Below are 18,209 nucleotides of genomic sequence, written 5' to 3' on the forward strand. Positions count from 1 at the left end.
TGTTACATAGCATCCTCCTCCTGAACTGGGTGCTGTGTACTGGGCCTTAGTTTTTTTTTTTTTTTTTTTTTTTAAGCGCTGGTGCTCTCTGTGGGTAAAGAGGGTAAACCCCCTCGTCAAGCAAAAAGAGAAAACACAAAGTACTGACTATTAGAAATAGGTTTGAGGGGCTGAACAGATGTCTTGGAAGCTAAGAGCACTTTCTGTTCTTGCAGCAACTGGTTCAGTCCGCTCAGCTCCCAACCACCTGTAACTCCAGCACCACATGATCTTACACCCTCTTCTGGCCTCCCTGGGCACCTGCACATATGTGGCACGCACACATACAAATAAAAATAATAAAAAAATGTTTTATTTCTTAGTATGTAAAATTTTCCGAAAAGTCAAGTTGACCCGAGGAGCCAGGACCTTCTTGCGGATGGGGAGACTGTGGTACCAATGGGCGTTGGTGGGGTGGTTCATCATCAGTAGGCTTCCGTGGGCCAGCTGCAGCCTGACTACCTCCACTGTCTGCCTGGGCCTCTTCCCTCGAGAGTCTTTGTGCCGGAAGAGGAAGTCTCTGCAGGCCCCAAAGGAGACAGATGCGATGGGACTCCCGGGGGCCAGTTCTCTTTCATCATCTCTGTGCTCCCCGATGTGGTCGCAACCATCTTTGTACCTGTAGTGGGAAAACAATCAAATTGCAGAAGAAACCCTCCCTATCACCTGCTGATGCTGCAGGTCCTTTATCCTTTTGTAGCCTGAAGCAGTGTGCCGTTTCTGTACATCCCTGGCCAGGGAGGCCAGTGAGCCCAGCCTGAACGGCTTGGCCAAGCGTGGTGGTTTTAAAGAGGAAGGCCCCCATAGGCTCATATGTTGCATGCTTGGTCTCCAGTTGGTGGGACTTTGGGGCCAATCAGGCGGTGTGGCCTTGTTGGAGTAGGTGTGCCACTGTGGTTGGGCTTTGAAGTTTCAATAGCTCACACCAAGCCTGTCTGTCTGTCTCTCTGCTGCCTGCAGATCAGAATGTAAAGCTCTCAGCTACTGCTCCAGGGCCACTGTGGTGATCATGAACTAATTCTCTAAAACCGTAAGCAAGCCTCAGGGAAATGCTTTCTTTTCTAATTGTTGCTTTGGTCATGATGTCTCCTCACAGCAACAGAACAGTGATTGGGACACTTAGTTACTTCCTATAATGCTTGCAGAGCTCACACATCAAATAAAATAGCCATGCCTTCAGTCACCAGGTTCAGGTATGGAAAACCTGCCATATTTCTCCTGCATACACACTAGCCATGAGCCTGTGCAGTCTGGCCCTGCCCTTCAAACTCTTCTCTCCACAGTTCCTGATCTCCAGCCGCACCAAAGGATTTCCACTCCATGGACACCATGTGCTTCCTCTGCTCTACTCCAGATGATATCTCCAGCTCTAGCTAGTTCCAGGTCAAATGTCACTACCTTGAGGAACCTCCCTCTAACCATCCCTTTAGCCCAGGCCTCGGAACCTGGCTGTTCTGTCCTCAGAACACACTGCTGGCTGCTATAATGGAAGCAGGGTGCTACCAGCACCGACAGGTGGAGGCTAGGGATGTGCTGCGTGTCCCAGAGCACAGGTCACCCACACACAGAAAATACTTCCTGACCCACCCCAAATGTTAGCAGTAGTGTACCATCCTGAGCCCCTGTCCCAAACCCAGCCCCATCCTCAGGCCAATCAATCTGTTTAACTTTTCCAGGAACCTTAAGCAATCCCTCACTTCCTCCTCACAATTCTGTGTGGGGGGTTCATGCACAGGAGTTCAGTACTCGAGGAGACTAGAGGTATGGGATCCCCTGGAGCTGGGGCTGGAGTTACTGGTGTCAGAAACTGAATTTGGGTTCCCTACAAGGGCAGCACTCATCTCTCTGGTCCCTCGTCCAGTACAGAAGGGTTGTCACAAGTTAACAAAGCATGGTAGAGTCCTGAACTCTTCCCTGTGGAGGAAATGTTACCTGTTAATGAGCACAAAGTTGAAGCTCTGCCCTGTCACCCTGCAGACTCGATCTCGAACACGCTCCAGAACTGGAATCCAGGGCTTTGGCGTCAGTGTAAGACCAGAAAAGGTGTATGTCAGTCCAGCATCTCCGTAGGTCGCCTGCTTCCTGGGAACGCTGTGCCACTTTCCAAACACCTGGACCTTGGCCAGTGCACCTGTGCAGATGAAATGGCTGCTCCATCCCTGGTCCTCAAGGGATGTAGCCAGAGGAGTCCAATACACTCATCTGCTGGGTATTCAAAAGGGAGGGAACTAGAAATGGCATTTTCCTCTGCTCCTTGTGTATAATGCCCTGTTGGGGACCTTATCCCCTAAGTCCGTGGCGTGTTCTCACTTTCATGAAAGGGCATGATGGTGCACCACTGTAGTCTCATCACTCTGACGATGAGGTAGGTGGAACACAAGTTCCAGGCTAGAGTGTCTCAAAAGACAAAAGGTTTGGAAAGGTGGCTCAGATGGTAAAGTGCCTGCCACAGGTGTAGCTACATGTGCTCAAATCCCAGTGCAGGAGGCTCACTGGCCTGCTGGACTATCTAGATCTCCAAGTTCCAGACTCAGCAAGAGACCCTATCTTGGGGCTGGAGAGATGGCTCCGAGGTTAAGAGCACTGGCTGCTCTTCCAGAGGTCCTGAGTTCAATTCCCAGCAACCACATGGTGGCTCACAACCATCTGTAATGAGATATGGTGCCTTCTTCTGACCTGCAGGCCTTAAATAAGCCTTAAAAAGAGAGACAGACAGACAGACAGACACCCAGTACCTCAAAAAATGAGGAGGTGGGCCGGGCGTTGGTGGTGCATGCCTTTAATCCCAGCACTCGGGAGGCAGAGGCAGGCGGATCTCTGTGAGTTCGAGGCCAGCCTGGTCTCCAGAGCGAGTGCCAGGATAGGCTCCAAACTACACAGAGAAACCCTTGTCTCAAAAAAAAAAAAAAAAAAAAAAAAAAGAGGAGGTCCCCAGCTGGGCACTATACAACACACGAGGACAGAAGGAATGCAAATGAACGTACTCAATACATTGGGCAGGGTGCAGACACACAAAACATGTTAGACAAACTAGCATGAAAATCAGTGGACCACAAAAACAAAACAAAGTACGACAGGGGCTTGGGATGCAGGGTTCTGCAGGAGAGGAGGCAAGAGAATGGGTAGTGTGTGAAAATAACCAAAATACATTGTACACATCCATGAAATTGTTGAAAAATTAAAAAACAAACTACAGATGACTTGGTCTACAGCAGCTGAGGCCCTTCTTTCTCCTTCCAAAAACAAACAAACCACTGTTTTATACACTAGGGCCGTGAGCACCGGAGAGGCAGAGACAGGTGGATCTCTGTGAGTTGGAGGCCAGCCTGGTCTACAGAGTGAGTTCCTGGCTATACAGAAAAACCGTGTCTCAAAAAATCAAAACATAACTTTTATGCATTTATTTATTTTATTTTGTCTGCATGTAATGTCTGTGAACCCTGTATCTGTCTGGTACCTTGAAGACTGGAAGAGGGTATCAGAGTGCCTAGGTCTGGAGGGTTGTGAGCTGCCATGTTGGTGCTGGGAATTGAACCTGGGTCCTCTGGGAGAGCAGCTAGTGCTCTTAACTGCTGAGTCATCTTTCAGCTCCTCTATTTATTTATTTATTTATTTATTTATTTATTTATGGCCTTTAAAGGCAGGGTCTTATGTAGCCCAGGCTGGCCTTGAACCAGCTCTCCACTTAGCTGAGCATAACCTTGAACTCTCCCAAGTTCTTGGAATTACAGGTACACACCACCATACTCTGGATGGCTTCAGTTTAATGTTTTTTGTTTGTTTGTTTGTTTTGGCTTCTTTTTTTCGAGACAGGGTTTCTCTGTGTAGCTTTGCCTCCCGAGTGCTGGGATTAAAGGAGTGTGCCACCAACGCCCGGCTTCAGTTTTTTTTTTCTTTTTAAATCATGCTTTTTTTTTTAAGATTTTATTTTTTAGAAATTTATTCTAAATTTATTTACTTATTTAAGTCTTCTGCCTGCATGCCAGCAGAGGGCACCAGATCTCATCCAAGGTGGTTGTGAGCCACCATGTGGTTGGTGGGAATTGAACTCAGGACCTCTGGAAGAGCAGTCAGTGCTCTTAACCGCTGAGCCATCTCTCCAGTCCCCGGACTCAGATTTTAAAACTGCATGTTCATTGGAACATTAAAGAGACAGCGCTGAGCACAGTGAAGTCGAGTCATGGCTACATGGTTTTGTCAGCTGTGTGCACTAAAGGCCTACGGATTCATCAAAGATGGGGATTATTGCAGGTCAGGCTGGTACAGACCCTGTGTGCTCATCTTAGCTTCTCAATACGTGGTCTCCAGGCAATAATAGCATCAACACCACCTGCAAACTCTTCAGGGAGGCATCAGAGTTCTGAGTGGCTGCAGGCTGAACCACCCAGCCTTCAGTGAGAAACTACCTGGCTATCTGTGGTATCTCCTACTGGACAAGCACAGCTTGGCTACACATGAGTGTATTTGTTCGTTTTGACAATGTTGGAGTCTAACCTGGGGCTTGTCCATGCTTCAGCACTGTATCAAAGGCCTGGAAGACAGCTGCACCTCCGGCTATTCTGACAATATCACAAAGAACCCAGAATGGCTTGGGTTTTGTTTTTTGTTCTTTTCCTTTGTTTTTGTTTTGTTGTACTACCCAGGCAATTCCAATCAGAAGCCAAGTAATTTCGCCCTAGACCCTGTCGCAGCCTGAGTTCACGCTCCTAACAGAGACTTAATTTTTTCACCACCTAAGCCTAACACCTATAGTCCTCCGCTTACCGGTAAAATACTCCACTTCTTGCTCCAACTCTCGGAAGATCTCGTCTGCCTCGGCTTTGCCAAACAGGACGGTGTAATCACAATTCAGACCTTGCGCACGGAGGTGCCTCCAGTTGGGGCTCGGCTGGCCGCCCGAGGCTCCTCCCGACGGGGCTGACTCCTCCCCTCCCGCTCCGAGGTCGCCCGGGTCTGGCTTCACCAGGAACCTGTCCATCCCGCCGCCCTGCACAGCCATGGAGGCGAGTAACCACGCGAGGGGGACCCGGGCTCAGCCCTCCACCCGCGTGCCACAGACACGTCTGCAAAGGGAACACAGGGCATTAAAACTAGGAACTGCTTGGCTGGCGGTCCTTAGCCAGGTGGTGGGCTTGCAAACCGCACCGGCCTGCTGTTTTGTTTACGTTTTCGTAGCACAGGTTGACCTCCGCCGCACAATCCTCCCGCCTCGGTCGCCCAACTGCCGGGATCCCGGGCACGCAGCCCCGGGTCCCGCCCTCTCCGGCTGCAAACGCTGCCGAGGGGGAAGGCGCACGCGCAAAGTCACAGGGTCCGCCCAAAGCCACCCAGAAAAGCCGGGTGTCTCTGTCCTGCGGAGAAGGGACCGACACGGGAGGGTAGCCGTGCTCCACCGGAGAGATTCAGGGTACGCGGTCCCCCGCGCGAGGGCTCCGCACAGACACTCGCAGCTCCGGGCGCCATACAGGCCTCTGCCGCCCGCGCGGGACTTCCGGCACAGCGCCACCTGCCGGCCCGTCTGCGCACCGCAGGATGACGTCTGCTTCCCCCTCATGGTTCTTTAATGTTGAGGTTCTGGGGTCACCTCACAGGGCGTGGTGGTCGGGTCCAAGAGCCTGGTGTCTCGTGGGTGGGTGGGGGGACAATGTATAAACCTGAACATCTGGCAAAGCCACGGCATTGTCTGATCACCACAGTCAAGATGAAGAGCAATTAAACCATGCCATACAGTCCTACCCTAGGTACCAACTTAATGCCCCTGTCTACACAACCCTTACCTGCTCTGTCTGCTGTTCCTGGTTACTTTTCCCAGAATTCCAAATAAATGGGATTGTATGTTGTATAGTCTTTTCTGTTGGACTTCTTTTTGTAAGCACAATGCTTTTTTTTTTTTTTAAAGATTTTATTTATTATATATACAAAATTCTGCTTCCATGTATGGATGCACACCAGAAGAGGGCACCAGATCTCATAACGGATGGCTGTGAGCCACCATGTGGTTGCTGGGAATTGAACTCAGGATCTCTGGAAGAGCAGTCAGTGCTCTTAACCTCTGAGCCATCTCTCCAGCCCAAGCACATGCTTTTAAATAAAACCGTGTTGTGTGTCTGTGTGTGTGTTTAGCATCAAGTCCGGACGTTATATGTATATAATATACATAAAAATACGCCATTTGCACCAATTTTCCCCCTTTCATTGCTGGTTAGTATTCTGGTGTGTGGATGAGACACTATATAAAGACCGTGTGGCAGTCATTTCTGGCTCTAAGTGACACAGCAAAATCACTGTAAATATTGCTGCTCAAAATTTTACTTCATTTGAGGAAACGCCTAGGAGCGTGGTTGTGGGGCCGCACAACCAGAGGGAAAGTATGTGTCTATGACCTGCTTGTCTGTTGGAGCACATGCTGCTCTGTGATGGCGGCTCACTTCCTAAAAGCACTTCCTGTCCCTAAAAGCACTTCCTGTCCTGGACTCCCGCACCCTCCAGTAGCCCAGGCTGGCCTCTAACAAACCTATGTAGCCAAGATGGGCATTGGGGTTCGGGTCCTCCTGCCTCCACCTCCCAGATGCTGGGGTTACAGGAGGGTTTAACCTACACCCTCAAAAGATCACTCAGTAGAAAATAACAACTGGGATTGCTCAAGCCTAGAGTTGGGGTCTTACTGGGCGGGGGTGGGGGGGAGTGGTAACTGAAAGATGCTAAAGGCCTGAAAAGTGGGGAGGTAAGCAGGGGAGACAAAGTACAAGAGTGCGCATAGCTCGGTGGACAAATGGCTGTCCAGCACGCAACAAAGGCCCAGAGTTCAATCTCCAAGACTGAAAGGGAGGAAGGAGGGGAGCTGTATCTGGGGTGGAGGAACAACCTCCAAAGCCTCTACGTCTCCAGTCTTTTCAGTGAGCTGTGACACCAGTGAGACCAGGAGTAACTCCCCTGCAACTGCGAGCAAGGGCGGGCAGGTAGCCCTGCTGGCCTTGTAAGCCCCACCTCTCCAGGGGCGGGGTCGCAGCCCCTCCCACACATGCGCGCTGGACCCCACCTCCCCCAGCCCTGCCTGCCTCCCCGCCCCCAGTTGCAACTGGCGCGGGCGGCTGAGCGCCAAGTGTGAGCGCCGCTGCAAGCGTCCCGGAGCCCGGTCCTCGGTGCAGGCATGATCGGCCAGAAGACCCTCTACTCCTTCTTCTCCCCGACCCCCACCGGGAAGCGGAGCACGCGCAGCCCCGAGCCGGCCCCGGGGGTCGACGTGGCGGCCGAGGACGGCGGCGATGAGGTGAGGCGTGCGGGGCAGTGCGGGGACGCTGTGGGGCTCAGGGGCGGCGGAGTTCCCGGTCAGGAGCACGGCGCACGCAGCTACTCAGCCAGACCGCGTTCAAAACAGCCGCGCGCGTCCGACGGCCGCCATGCCGAGACGTCAACCAATGGGAACGGGGCTCGGCCGCTGCTGAGCCAATCGGTGTGCAGCGTCCCCGCCTCTCCCTTCATGGGGTCCAATCAGAGGGGCGGAAGCGGTTTTGCCGCGAAAAGGCCGCGTGGGCCTCGGGCGCGGAGGCGGGCGGAGCTCGGCGGCGGCGGCGGCTCAGCCGGGATCTGCTAGGCCATGGGCGTCTTCGGGCCACGGCCTCTGGGTTTGGCGCGGAACCTGCGCGCGCCGCGCGGGGCAAGGCCGCGGAGTCTCACTCGCGTCCCTGACTCCTCCTGGCAGGCCAGCCCAGCCAAGAAGGCCCGAGTCGGGCAGGACGAGCCGGCCACGCCGCCCTCGTCGCCGCTCAGCGCGGAGCAACTTGACCGCATCCAGAGGAACAAGGCCGCCGCCCTGCTCAGGCTTGCCGCCCGCAACGTGCCCGCCGGCTTCGGCGACAGCTGGAAGAAGCACCTGAGCGGAGAGTTCGGGAAGCCGTACTTCGTCAAGGTGCGTGCAGCCTGCATTGCTGGGCGCTTGTAGTTTGCAGCCTCCTTGCATGGAGAAGCCGGATCCCAGGCTGGGCTCTAGCAAACCTCTGCAGCCAAGATGGACATTGAGCCTCTGATCCTCCTGGCTTGGTATTTTGTGGGGAGGAGGGCGTGTGCAGGACATTTTGGGGAGTCTCTCCTCACCTGGGTTGGGGATTGGCGGGCTTGGCGCCAGCTGCCCTCACGACTTCTTGGAAACCGTTTGGTTTGCGCGCCAGGAAACCCTGGCGTGGTAAACCATCAACCGGATTGAATGAAATGGCCTTTGGCCTTTTTTTTTTTTTTTTTTAATTAGGGAAAGAAGATTGAGAGCCCCCGGCTGTAATACCATTCCTTGAGAGATGTTGCGGGGGGGGGGGGGGGGGGCGGAGCTGAGAGCCTTTAAAAAAAAAGAGGCGGGGTCACTGAAATGAAAGTAGTTTGGCAAACAACCTTGATCCAGCCCAGAGTAAAAGGGATGAAGCTGTTTCAGAGGGGAACAAGTGCCTGCTTGGGCTTTAAAAAATAAGTAAAAGTTTGGGTTTAAATCGTGCAAAAAAAATAAAAACAAGCCAGGCCTCAAACACGTTTTATAAAAAGGTTTTTAAACCTAATTATTACGCTTTCCGGTGGGAATCTGCTTTTAAGCCTCGTTTTTCTTTGAAATCAGCTAATGGGATTTGTTGCTGAAGAAAGGAATCATCACAAGGTCTATCCACCCCCGGAGCAGGTGTTCACATGGACCCAGATGTGTGACATCAGAGATGTAAGTGAAGCTGGGGTCTGGTTCGGGAAGAAACAAATAGCGATTCCTAATCACAGACACTGATGTGAAGCCAGAGGCAATGATTTAGTAGTAAACCTGAAATTGTGAGTTTTGCTTGTGTTGACTGTGCCGGCCGGCACTCAACCCTTGCACCACCAAATGTATCTCTAGCAGTTTATGTTAAAGTAACTGCTATTTTCCATAACAAAGGGGAAATACAGTTGATTGCCTGCTTTTTTTTCCTTTTAAATTGTTTCTTTGTTACATATTACCCCAAGGTTATTTCGTTCTTGATGGGAGTCAGTTGGATTGGAGAAGTGAGAGTCTTTCTATTCGCATAATGTGTTCATTGTGGGGAAAATGCAGAGAAGTCTTGTGCTAACATATACAAAAATGTGTCTGCACTTGGGGGTTGGAGGCCAGCCTGTGCTACTTGAGACCCTGACTCCATAAAACGAGGCAAAAGCAAGTGCTGTTACGTGTTATGCAGACATAGGAAGGATGGTCTGGGGTACTTGATTCAGGTAGCTTGCCTAGCGTCTGTGAAGCCCCATGATTAATATGGCCACCAGCTGAATGGCTCATTCGAAACCACCCTTCAGTCAGTCATGTGGATGGTAACTTTCCGACTCTGGTGTCCTGACTTCATTGTCTTCCTCATCCAGCCTTTCTCAGAACCAGTTAGTAATAGAACAAGTGAGCAGATCGCTCACAAGTTGAATAATACCTTGCAAAATCTTCACCTGAGGGTCATCAACCCTGTCCACATGCAGACTCTGCTGTAGGGTATGGACCCTTAAGCGCAGCTCTTGGGCAAGTGGATTTGAGTAGAGACTGCATTGCCTCGGGCCTAGAGGGCCAGACCACTCTAACTCTGGTGTTGTCAGTCATAGCCTTTGTTTAGCTGTGCTGGGGTCTGAACCAGGATCTTAGTGCTGTGCAAGTGCTCTCTACGACTGAGCTGTGCCCTTTGTATTATGACCCAGATCTAAGCCGGCTTTGAACATACTTTGTAGATTAGGCTGACCTTAATTTCTGGTTTAGTGGGGGCTTTTTGGTTTGGTTTGCAGTCCTGGGGAATGGAGCTTATGGTTTTGGTTATTATGCTTTACCATTGAGCCACAGTCTTCAATTTTTGATGTACCGTCTCCACCTCTCAGGTAGCTGGGATTGTAGCCCGAGTGGTTGGTCCTGGCTCATCTCAGCATTCTGTAGGTTGCTGAGTCTCATTCATTCCCTTGGACTGTCTTGTTCTCAAAATCTTTGGTGTTCGGAATCCTTCCATTTTCTCTCTGTTTTAAATCAGTTGTATTTTATGTGCATTGGTGTTTTCCCTGAATGTATGTCTGTGTGAAGGTGTCAGATCCCCTGGAATTGAAGTTGCAGAAAGGTGTGAGCTGTCATATGGGTGTTGGGAATTGAACCCAGATCCTCTCTTAACCACTGGGCCATCTCTGTAGACCCCCCTCTCTTTAAGTACACCCCCCCAACTTATTCTTTGTGTATTTGTAGGAGTGCATACCGCACTTGTGGTAGTCAGGAAAACTTACAGGAATCTGTTCTTTCCCTCCACCATTGGATTCTGGAATTGAACTCAAGCCATTCAGCTTGGAATCAAGTAGCTGTACCTACTGAACCATTTCAACTCTGTGTTTTATTTTTAATGAGCCACATACTGGTTGTACATGCTTTACAGGTATGGTGACATTGCAGGACATTTGGCATAATCATTACCTCAAACGTTTACCTTTGTTTTTCTTTTTCTGATACTTGTTTTTCATGCATTTTTGCCTGCATGTATGTGTATCTGTGCCCCACATGTATGCAGTGCCTTTGGAGGCCAGAAGAGGGCCATGCAGGTGTTGGGAAATGGGCCCAGGTCTTCTGCAAGAGCAGCAAGTGCTCTTAACTGCTGCACTATCTGCAACCCTTTGCACTGTGTTGGAAACATTCCAGTCCTTGCTCCTGTTATAAAGTATTTAGTTGTTGTCCACTGCTGTTACTATACTGTGCTGTAGAGCATTAGAAGTTGCTCCTTCTTGCTGGGTGGTGGTAGCAGCCCACACCTTTAATCCCAGCCCTCCAGGCAGAGGCAGCCTGAACAGAGTGAGTTCCAGGACAGTCAGAACTGCACAGGGAAATTATGAGGCCACTGGCAGTGGGTCCAAGATCTAACACTAATGCACAAACTGACTTAGTGGAGCCCATTCTCTATAGAGAGACACCTTGCCCAGCCTAAGCACAGGGGTGTGGGGAGTAGAGAGGTGCCTTGGTCCTGCCTCAGCTAGATGATGAGACAGACTTAGTAGACTTCCTAGGGGAGGCCTTACCCTCTCGGAGGAGCAGATGGGAGATGGGGGGTAGTGGAAGGAGGGGGAACTGGGATTGGAATGTCAAAAAATAATGTTTAAAAAAAATTGCTTGTCCTGGCCCCACCACATCCCTCCCAGGTCCTCTAGTGGCTGTTCTCTACTTCCGGAAAGTGAACTTGCTGTTTTCCATTGGTCAGGAGGCCTGGGTGGCACTTGCAGGCTCTTTGCCTATTGCCTGCCTCTTCTGTGTCAGTTACCCACTGGTCACTTCAGTATGTGTCTTGGCTTCGTGACCTGAAAGTGCAGCGTGCGGGGTGCTTTTTAACTGGGGGTGTCTTGTGCCCCAGCCTTGCCTCTGTCTTTCATGTCTTTAGGAGTTGGTAAATGTCTTACTCCGGTAGCTGTAAGGTAGATGATGAAGTCATCATGCTGCAACCCCGCCTGGCCCTGAGCAAATCCCACAGCTTGTATCTCAGGAAGGGGAACATGGGGCTCCTAGTTCTTGAGTTCTTAGACACCTGGTTCCTCTTAGCACCTGGTGGGGATATGGGCTCAGGGAGAGCAGGTGCTCTGTCCACAGTTGCCCTGACCCCGCCCCCAGAGTCCTAGAAGAAAGTTTTGTGTGCCCAAGTTCTGTGCCGTCTAGAATATGCTGACCCACATAGGTACTAAGAAATGATTAGCTTACAATGGTCACCTGCCCCACTCCTCGTGTGATGGGCTAGAATTGTCCCTCCTGCGTTTCTGAGTAGTTCCGTTTGTTACAAGTTTTGTCATATGAGAACCAAGAAAACACCAAACTCCTAAGTGGGCCGTTGCATCGAGGCCACTGAGTGAAGGATGGGTTATTAATGTGGCTGCTAGTGTGTGGTGGGCTGCTCCTTTGGGTTCCAAAGTTGGGCCTTTAGTGTGGGGCTCTGCTGTTTCTGAACTGAACCCGGTATTGTTTGGTCTCTGCATTCACAGGTGAAGGTTGTCATTCTGGGACAAGATCCCTATCATGGACCTAATCAAGCTCACGGGCTCTGCTTCAGTGTCCAAAGACCAGTTCCACCTCCGCCCAGGTACACCCACGGTGCCGCTGGCCTCAGTCCAGAGGACACATTGGTTGTCAGGGTGGCACTGCTCTGGGGGGATTGTACATATTCAGAGAAATAGAAGTTGGCTTGTGACATTGTACTCAGGTCTCCCATGGTGCTGTTCTGATTTTCAGTCTTGAGTGCAGACCATGGTAGAGGTCTATAGTAGATGACCTGTCAGGGCTTTTTGTCCTTCCCAGGCCCCAGCTGCTGTGTCCCTCCCATCCTGGCTTTGTTTCTAACCTTCTCACGCCCACCTTGGAGAGTTGAATTTATAAACTGTTGAAGATTCTGATTGATTATGCTTTTCTCTGCCTTGTTTTCAGTTTGGAAAACATTTTTAAAGAGCTGTCTACAGACATCGATGGCTTTGTTCATCCTGGCCATGGGGATTTGTCGGGGTGGGCCAGACAAGGTAACCAAGCCTAGCTAGGCCTATTTGGGGCCAATGCCAGTAGCCTGCGCACGTGCTCGCTTGCTCTCTCTTTCTCTCTCTCTCTCTGCCTCTGCCTCTTGTTTGTTTGCTTTTTTTTAATTTATTTAATTTTTTAAATTTATTTAATTTATTTAATTTTTTTTTAATTTGTCTCTCTCTCCCTCCTTCCCTCCCAGTATACCTATGCATGTAGGCGCGCGTGCGTGCGTGCGTGCGTGCGTGCGTGCGTGCGTGCGTGTGTGTGTGTGTGTGTACGTGCATGCTGGTGGAGGGCAGAGGTAATAAATAACCTGGAGCTGGAGTTACAGGCAGTTGTAAGATGCCCGGCATGGGTCCCAGGAATTAAACTCAGATCCTCTTTGAGAGTTGCTGTGCTCTTAACTGCAAGCCATCTCCAGTCCCATTGCTGTGTCTTTAAAAGATGAACCATACAGTAGTAAGGGGCCCTGATGTGGCTCATTACACCTGTGTTAGTTTCAACATGCTTGCTCCTGGCACTTTGTTCTTGGCTTCTAACAGTTTAATTTGTTGTCATCAACTATTTTGGGCCCATTTTCTTTTCTGGTTCTTTAATAATCATGTAGGATATATATTTTTGAACACCTTATTGTTTGCTACCCAAAACTGGAAGATGGCAAGGGGGCAGATATGAAACGAAACGTCCTGAAGCTGGCTCAGAGGTCACTGCGGGTCATGTTGAAGCACTGTTTATGACCTGATTTCACTTCTGCCCTGGGTCTCTTGTGATTAGCTTGGTCAGTTGGTGCTGCCTCCTAACCTTTGTCCATGCTGTTCACAGGTGTCCTCCTCCTCAATGCCGTCCTCACTGTCCGCGCCCACCAAGCCAATTCCCATAAGGAGAGGGGCTGGGAGCAGTTCACTGATGCGGTTGTGTCCTGGCTAAATCAGAACCTGCATGGTCTTGTCTTCCTGCTCTGGGGCTCTTATGCTCAGAAGAAAGGGAGTGCTATTGATAGGGTATGTGCCTTACAGCTGCTCTACAGAGAGCCGGGGACCTCGGGCCCCTGATGGTGTGCACAGCCCTAGGAATTCTACCTGTGGTGGCTTGTGTGATCCCAGTACCTAGGAGGTTGAGGTGGTAAGAGTGCAATGAGTTATGGGCCAGCCTGGGCTATGGAATTCGATGCAGTGGGAATGATCACTATGCCTCATTGCGTTTAATAACATAAATGAGCATTAGCCTACCCTGTAGTAAGGACACCGTGGTCCCTGGCACCACGTGTTTACATGTGATGCAATGCTTGATAAATAAGGCAAGTGTCCTGCTTCTGAGAAACTTGGGAGCATGCAGAAAACAGGCATTCTACTGAATCAGATAGGATTTGCTCACAAATGCCAGGAGCAGTGAGCACTTCCGCTGGAGCACCACTTGTGAAGCCCGGCAGGATCAGAGCACTTTCATTTCCTCCTTCCTGTGTCTGCTTCAAGACTGTACACTCACTTAACCTGTCACCAAGTCTCTGAGAAAGAGCCTGAGCCAACATCTTCGTTGAACCCTCTAGCCCTTCTTCCCAGTAAATCCTGTCTTACCAGTGAATCCAGGCACCTGTGTCTCTGAAATGTCCCAATACTTCACATTGCCTCTGCTTTCACTCCTGGGCTGGACGCCAGTATTTCTCTGTAGTAATGGCTGCAGGTGGATATAGACAGTAGGGCAGAGGTGGGGAGAGGGGATGGGAGGGGGAGTTAAGGTTTGCCAGGGTCTCCAGGGGACAGATGCATCACAGCTGCAGTGAGATTGAACCTGGTGTGTGTCAAATCTCAGAGTGGCTTTTGAGGGTGGGGACACTCACCCAGTGTTATGGGGCCAGACAGTGGCAGCTGGAGAAGAAGGGTCAGCATTAAGAGCACCTAACTGCTCTTATATGAGGGCCAGGGTTCTTGTCCCAGCATCGTGTAAGGCAACTCACTGCCTCCTGGCTTGAAACTTATCACTGCTGTGCATGGTGCCTTTCAGCTCCTCTGTGTAGGCCATGCTTCACAGCTCCTTCAGCAAAAGTGACCTGAATCCAGTCAGCAGGAGTAACTGGGCACTGGGGTGTAGCCATCTATCATTGCAGATGGTGCCCTGTGCCTCAGAGCCCAGCACACAAACGTGAGCTCCCGGTTTGTGAGTGCTGGGGTGAATATGCTCTAGTGGGCAGGGTAGAGCGTGCACAGGTGCCTCGGGGTACAGTGGCCATGGCTATGTTGAGAAGGTGCCAGCTGCCACACTGAACTCTGTTCTTTTTCAGAAGCGTCACCATGTTCTGCAAACAGCCCATCCCTCCCCGTTGTCGGTGTACAGAGGCTTCTTTGGATGTAGACATTTTTCTAAAGCCAATGAACTGCTCCAGAAGTCTGGCAAGACACCCATCAACTGGAAGGAGCTGTGATGCTGTGGTGCGGGCCACCTGTCTCCAGCAGTGATTCTGAGATGCTGCCACTGAAGCATTGGCTGGTTTGGAAGTCACTGAAAATGTCCCTGTCTTGATTGCCTGTGTGTGAAGAAAATGGGAGAGATCTTTGTAAAGCAGTCTCCAGCCAGCCAGGCCACAGGAACCGCAGCTTTAGCAGCCAGACCTTTTGACTGTCACTAGGTTTGACCTCTGTATACGTGGTGAAGTGGCTTGGCCAAACATGCCCACTTCTCACAGACCAATGGTCACATACTTGGTCCTGTGTGGGCTGTTTTGGGTTGGGGGAGAGATTTGCACCTTTTAGATGCCTGCTGCTGTTTACTTTTGCCTTTAGACTAGAGTTTACAAGGTGTCCAGGGTGAGTGCTTCAAAAGGCCCCTGTCTCTAAAGGAGCCCTTGAGTGTTTTTAGATCTTGAGAATCTGTTTCCTGATTACAAAGAGAGGGGGTGTGCTTTCCAGGGCTGCTGCCCCTCCTGCTCCTTTCCCAGGTCTTTGCCTTAAGCAAGTGGTAAAGTTGAACGAAGCAAAGGACAGGGTTTGTTTTATTTCAGATGGGGACAGGGGGGGTTCTTCCAGTGCCTGTAGAGTTGGGATTTTCTTATGGCAGATTGCCAGATGTTGGTTTGTGTGATCCTGGGGATCCAGCCCCAGGGTGCTGGTTTTTATGGTCCGAATCCACACAGATTTTATTTTTCTGCAACTTTTTTTTTTTTTTTTTTTTTTTTTAACGAGGTAGGTAGGTACATATGTGTTTTCAGTCCTCCTTTGACAGATAGTCTACTGAGTTTATACCTCAGCCTGGATCCAGTGGGCCCAGCTGGTTAGAGCAGTGACCCCACCTGGGCAGGATAATAAAAACATCATTGGAGTTTGTCTTTTTTGTATCCACTGTTCTTCATTTGTCTGCAGGTGTCCTGTGCTTCTGTTGTCACCATGGCACCCACTCATGGCAGGAATGGCAGCCCTTTGCCTGTATGCCCTATTTGTAGCTCTCCACGGGGCCACCCACTGCCAGCCTGGAGCAGCTTGCTACAGTGCTGCTAAGAGCAGGGGTCTGCTGGGACCCCAAAGAAACAGTTTCTGGGGGCAGAGGGGAGTCCAGCCTTTGGGGATCTCGACTTGCCCATCCTGACAGAGTTCTGCCCTCTTCCTGGGAATATGAGTGTCTTGCCACTGACCCATCAGCTAACAGGCAGCCCTTGCAGCTGTCAAGCAGGCTGTCTAAATGCAGGTGGTATTAGCTGGTGTTGGAAGGAAGCAGATGCATCAAGGGACAGGGTGTGGTTGAGTGCACACAGCAGCACCCTGAATTGTAGAGAGCAACTACATGCAGTTTGAAAACTCTTTGCTTCCTGGCCTCCTTGTCTACAGAAGGCAACTTTAAGATTTCATGTTTGGGATCAACCAATAGGCTCCTTGAAGATGAAGACGCCAGAGTTTGCCTGTTGGCCCCTTTAGGGGCCCTCAGAAGTCATGTGAAGTAAGAAGTCTCCCTTACTCAAAAGAAAAGTGAGAGGTTCCATCACTGCCCACTAGGTTCAGGGCAATAAGAACTACATTAAGAGGCAAGGAACAGACAGCCATTGATTAGCTGTTTTAATAAAAACTGAAGGTTTGGCCTGGTAGTTGTGCCACATACCTTTGGGAGGCAGAGGTAGGTGGATCTCTGAATTTCAGGACAGCCAGAGCTGTTACACAGAAACCCTGTGTGTGGGGGTGCATACAACAGGTTTACCTACACCCCAATCTTTGTTTTAGATTTGAGGCAGGGTTTCTCTGTGTAGCTTTGGAGTCTTAGAACTGTGTAGATCAGGCTGGCCTCGAGCAGAGATCCACCTGCCTCTGCCTCCTGACTGCTGGGGTTACGAGGCATATGCCACCACCACCTGGCCTACATCCCAATCTTAAGGAAGCATTTTCTCAATTGAAGTTCCCCAACAACTTTATTAAAATCTAGCCAGCACACACCCACACGTGCTGAGCTGGAGAGATGGCTCTACTTTAGAAGCACTTGGTCGTCTTCCAGGAGACCTGAGTTTAGTTCCAGTGCTCAGGTAGCTCCCAGCCTCTCCCTAACACCTGTACTATGGATCTGGCACCTCTGGACATGTGGGCCCATGTGCACATACTTGCTGGAGATCTATACACCTAAACATAATAACATTTAGAAACGTCTTAAACAGTTGGAGGGCTAGTGAGACAGATGGTTCAGTGGGTGGTGCTGCCAAGCTTGAGGACTCTGAACTGTACCCCAAATCTACATAATGGGAACAGAACTGATGTGTGTGTCACTCCAGCCCCAAGGGATGTGACACAAGTCTGGACTTGGCCTCCTATCTTATGTGGGGCATAAATTCCCACACAGGATAATTTTTTAATTAAATGAATTTATTGGGGTGTGACCATGAGTGCAGGTGCCAAGAGAAAATTGACATTGGGCTGGAGACAGGACTAGGTGGGTGGAGCACTTTCTGCCAGGCCTGAGCTGAGTCTTGCAGGTGGTTTTTGGTTTTTCGAGACAGCTTTGGAGGCTGTCCTGGAACTAGCTCTTGTAGACCAGGCTGGTCTTGAACTCACAGAGATCCGCCTGCCTCTGCCTTGCAAGTGCTGGAATTAAAGGCTTGTGCCACCAATGCCTGGCTCCCAACCGAGCATCTTACAGGATGTATGGGCCTCCCTGCTCCATCCACTGGAAAGACAATCATTAAATATATACAACAAAAACCTCATGAGGTAATTGGCAGTAGATTTTGGGGGGTTCCATGTTGCAGGTATGTTTCTTTAGTACTGGACAAAATAATGAACAATGGGATAGATTTAAATGTTAGGATTGCAGCCATCTAGTCTCGTAACTGCTGGAGTCTTGAAACAGCCAAGGACAATGTGTAAGGGAGCAGGTGAGGCTGTGTAGTGGTGATGTGAATTAAATCTGATTTTCATGTGTCCCAGTATCCTTTGCCGTCCCTACTTCCATCCCCGCCCCCAGCACATAACAAATGTAGACACTGCCTGCCTTGGACAGCTTGCTGGCCCTTGGATACTCTGCTGATGGAGTGGGAATCAAATGTTCAGGAAAATGGGTCCATAGTTCGGGTCAAGCTGGGGGTAGAAGGAAGATTTCCTGCCAGACAGAATTTTATAGATCTAAGCTGTTCTACACAGCCAGGTAGCAGAGGCCCCCTCTGTGTGTAGATCTGAAGGCTCTGTATAGCACAGTGTGGGAGGCC

General features: G+C 50.3%; 2 protein-coding genes across 2 annotated transcripts; one reads left to right on the top strand and one right to left on the bottom strand.

Moving 5' to 3' along the window:
- Nucleotides 1–330: 330 nt before the first annotated feature.
- Alkbh2 (alkB homolog 2, alpha-ketoglutarate dependent dioxygenase) lies at nt 331–5,525 on the bottom strand. Its single transcript, XM_027415983.2, has 4 exons — nt 5,205–5,525; nt 4,804–5,102; nt 1,972–2,170; nt 331–658 (listed from the first exon to the last, which is right to left on the bottom strand). The coding sequence occupies exons 2-4, from the start codon at nt 5,036–5,038 to the stop codon at nt 352–354; spliced, it is 741 nt and encodes a 246-aa protein (XP_027271784.1). The 5' UTR covers nt 5,039–5,102; nt 5,205–5,525; the 3' UTR covers nt 331–351.
- Nucleotides 5,526–7,085: 1,560 nt separating this feature from the next.
- Ung (uracil DNA glycosylase) lies at nt 7,086–15,866 on the top strand. Its single transcript, XM_027415984.2, has 7 exons — nt 7,086–7,309; nt 7,742–7,948; nt 8,639–8,734; nt 12,013–12,110; nt 12,452–12,540; nt 13,361–13,539; nt 14,817–15,866. The coding sequence occupies exons 1-7, from the start codon at nt 7,190–7,192 to the stop codon at nt 14,955–14,957; spliced, it is 930 nt and encodes a 309-aa protein (XP_027271785.1). The 5' UTR covers nt 7,086–7,189; the 3' UTR covers nt 14,958–15,866.
- Nucleotides 15,867–18,209: the final 2,343 nt, after the last annotated feature.

The sequence above is a fragment of the Cricetulus griseus genome, chromosome 4, assembly GCF_003668045.3.
Source record: "Cricetulus griseus strain 17A/GY chromosome 4, alternate assembly CriGri-PICRH-1.0, whole genome shotgun sequence".
Taxonomy (NCBI): Eukaryota; Metazoa; Chordata; class Mammalia; order Rodentia; family Cricetidae; genus Cricetulus; species Cricetulus griseus.

Bases quoted from the DNA above. Each gene is read 5' to 3' on its own strand.
- Alkbh2 (XM_027415983.2), bottom strand. From the start codon at position 5,038: ATGGCTGTGCAGGGCGGCGGGATGGACAGGTTCCTGGTGAAGCCAGAC. The intron at 2,171-4,803 runs GTAAGCGGAGGA...TCATCTGCACAG, and splicing joins AGAAGTGGAGTATTTTACCG to GTGCACTGGCCAAGGTCCAG. The intron at 659-1,971 runs GTAACATTTCCT...TTCCCACTACAG, and splicing joins AACTTTGTGCTCATTAACAG to GTACAAAGATGGTTGCGACC.
- Ung (XM_027415984.2), top strand. From the start codon at position 7,190: ATGATCGGCCAGAAGACCCTCTACTCCTTCTTCTCCCCGACCCCCACC. The intron at 7,310-7,741 runs GTGAGGCGTGCG...TCCTCCTGGCAG, and splicing joins CCGAGGACGGCGGCGATGAG to GCCAGCCCAGCCAAGAAGGC. The intron at 13,540-14,816 runs GTATGTGCCTTA...GTTCTTTTTCAG, and splicing joins AAGGGAGTGCTATTGATAGG to AAGCGTCACCATGTTCTGCA.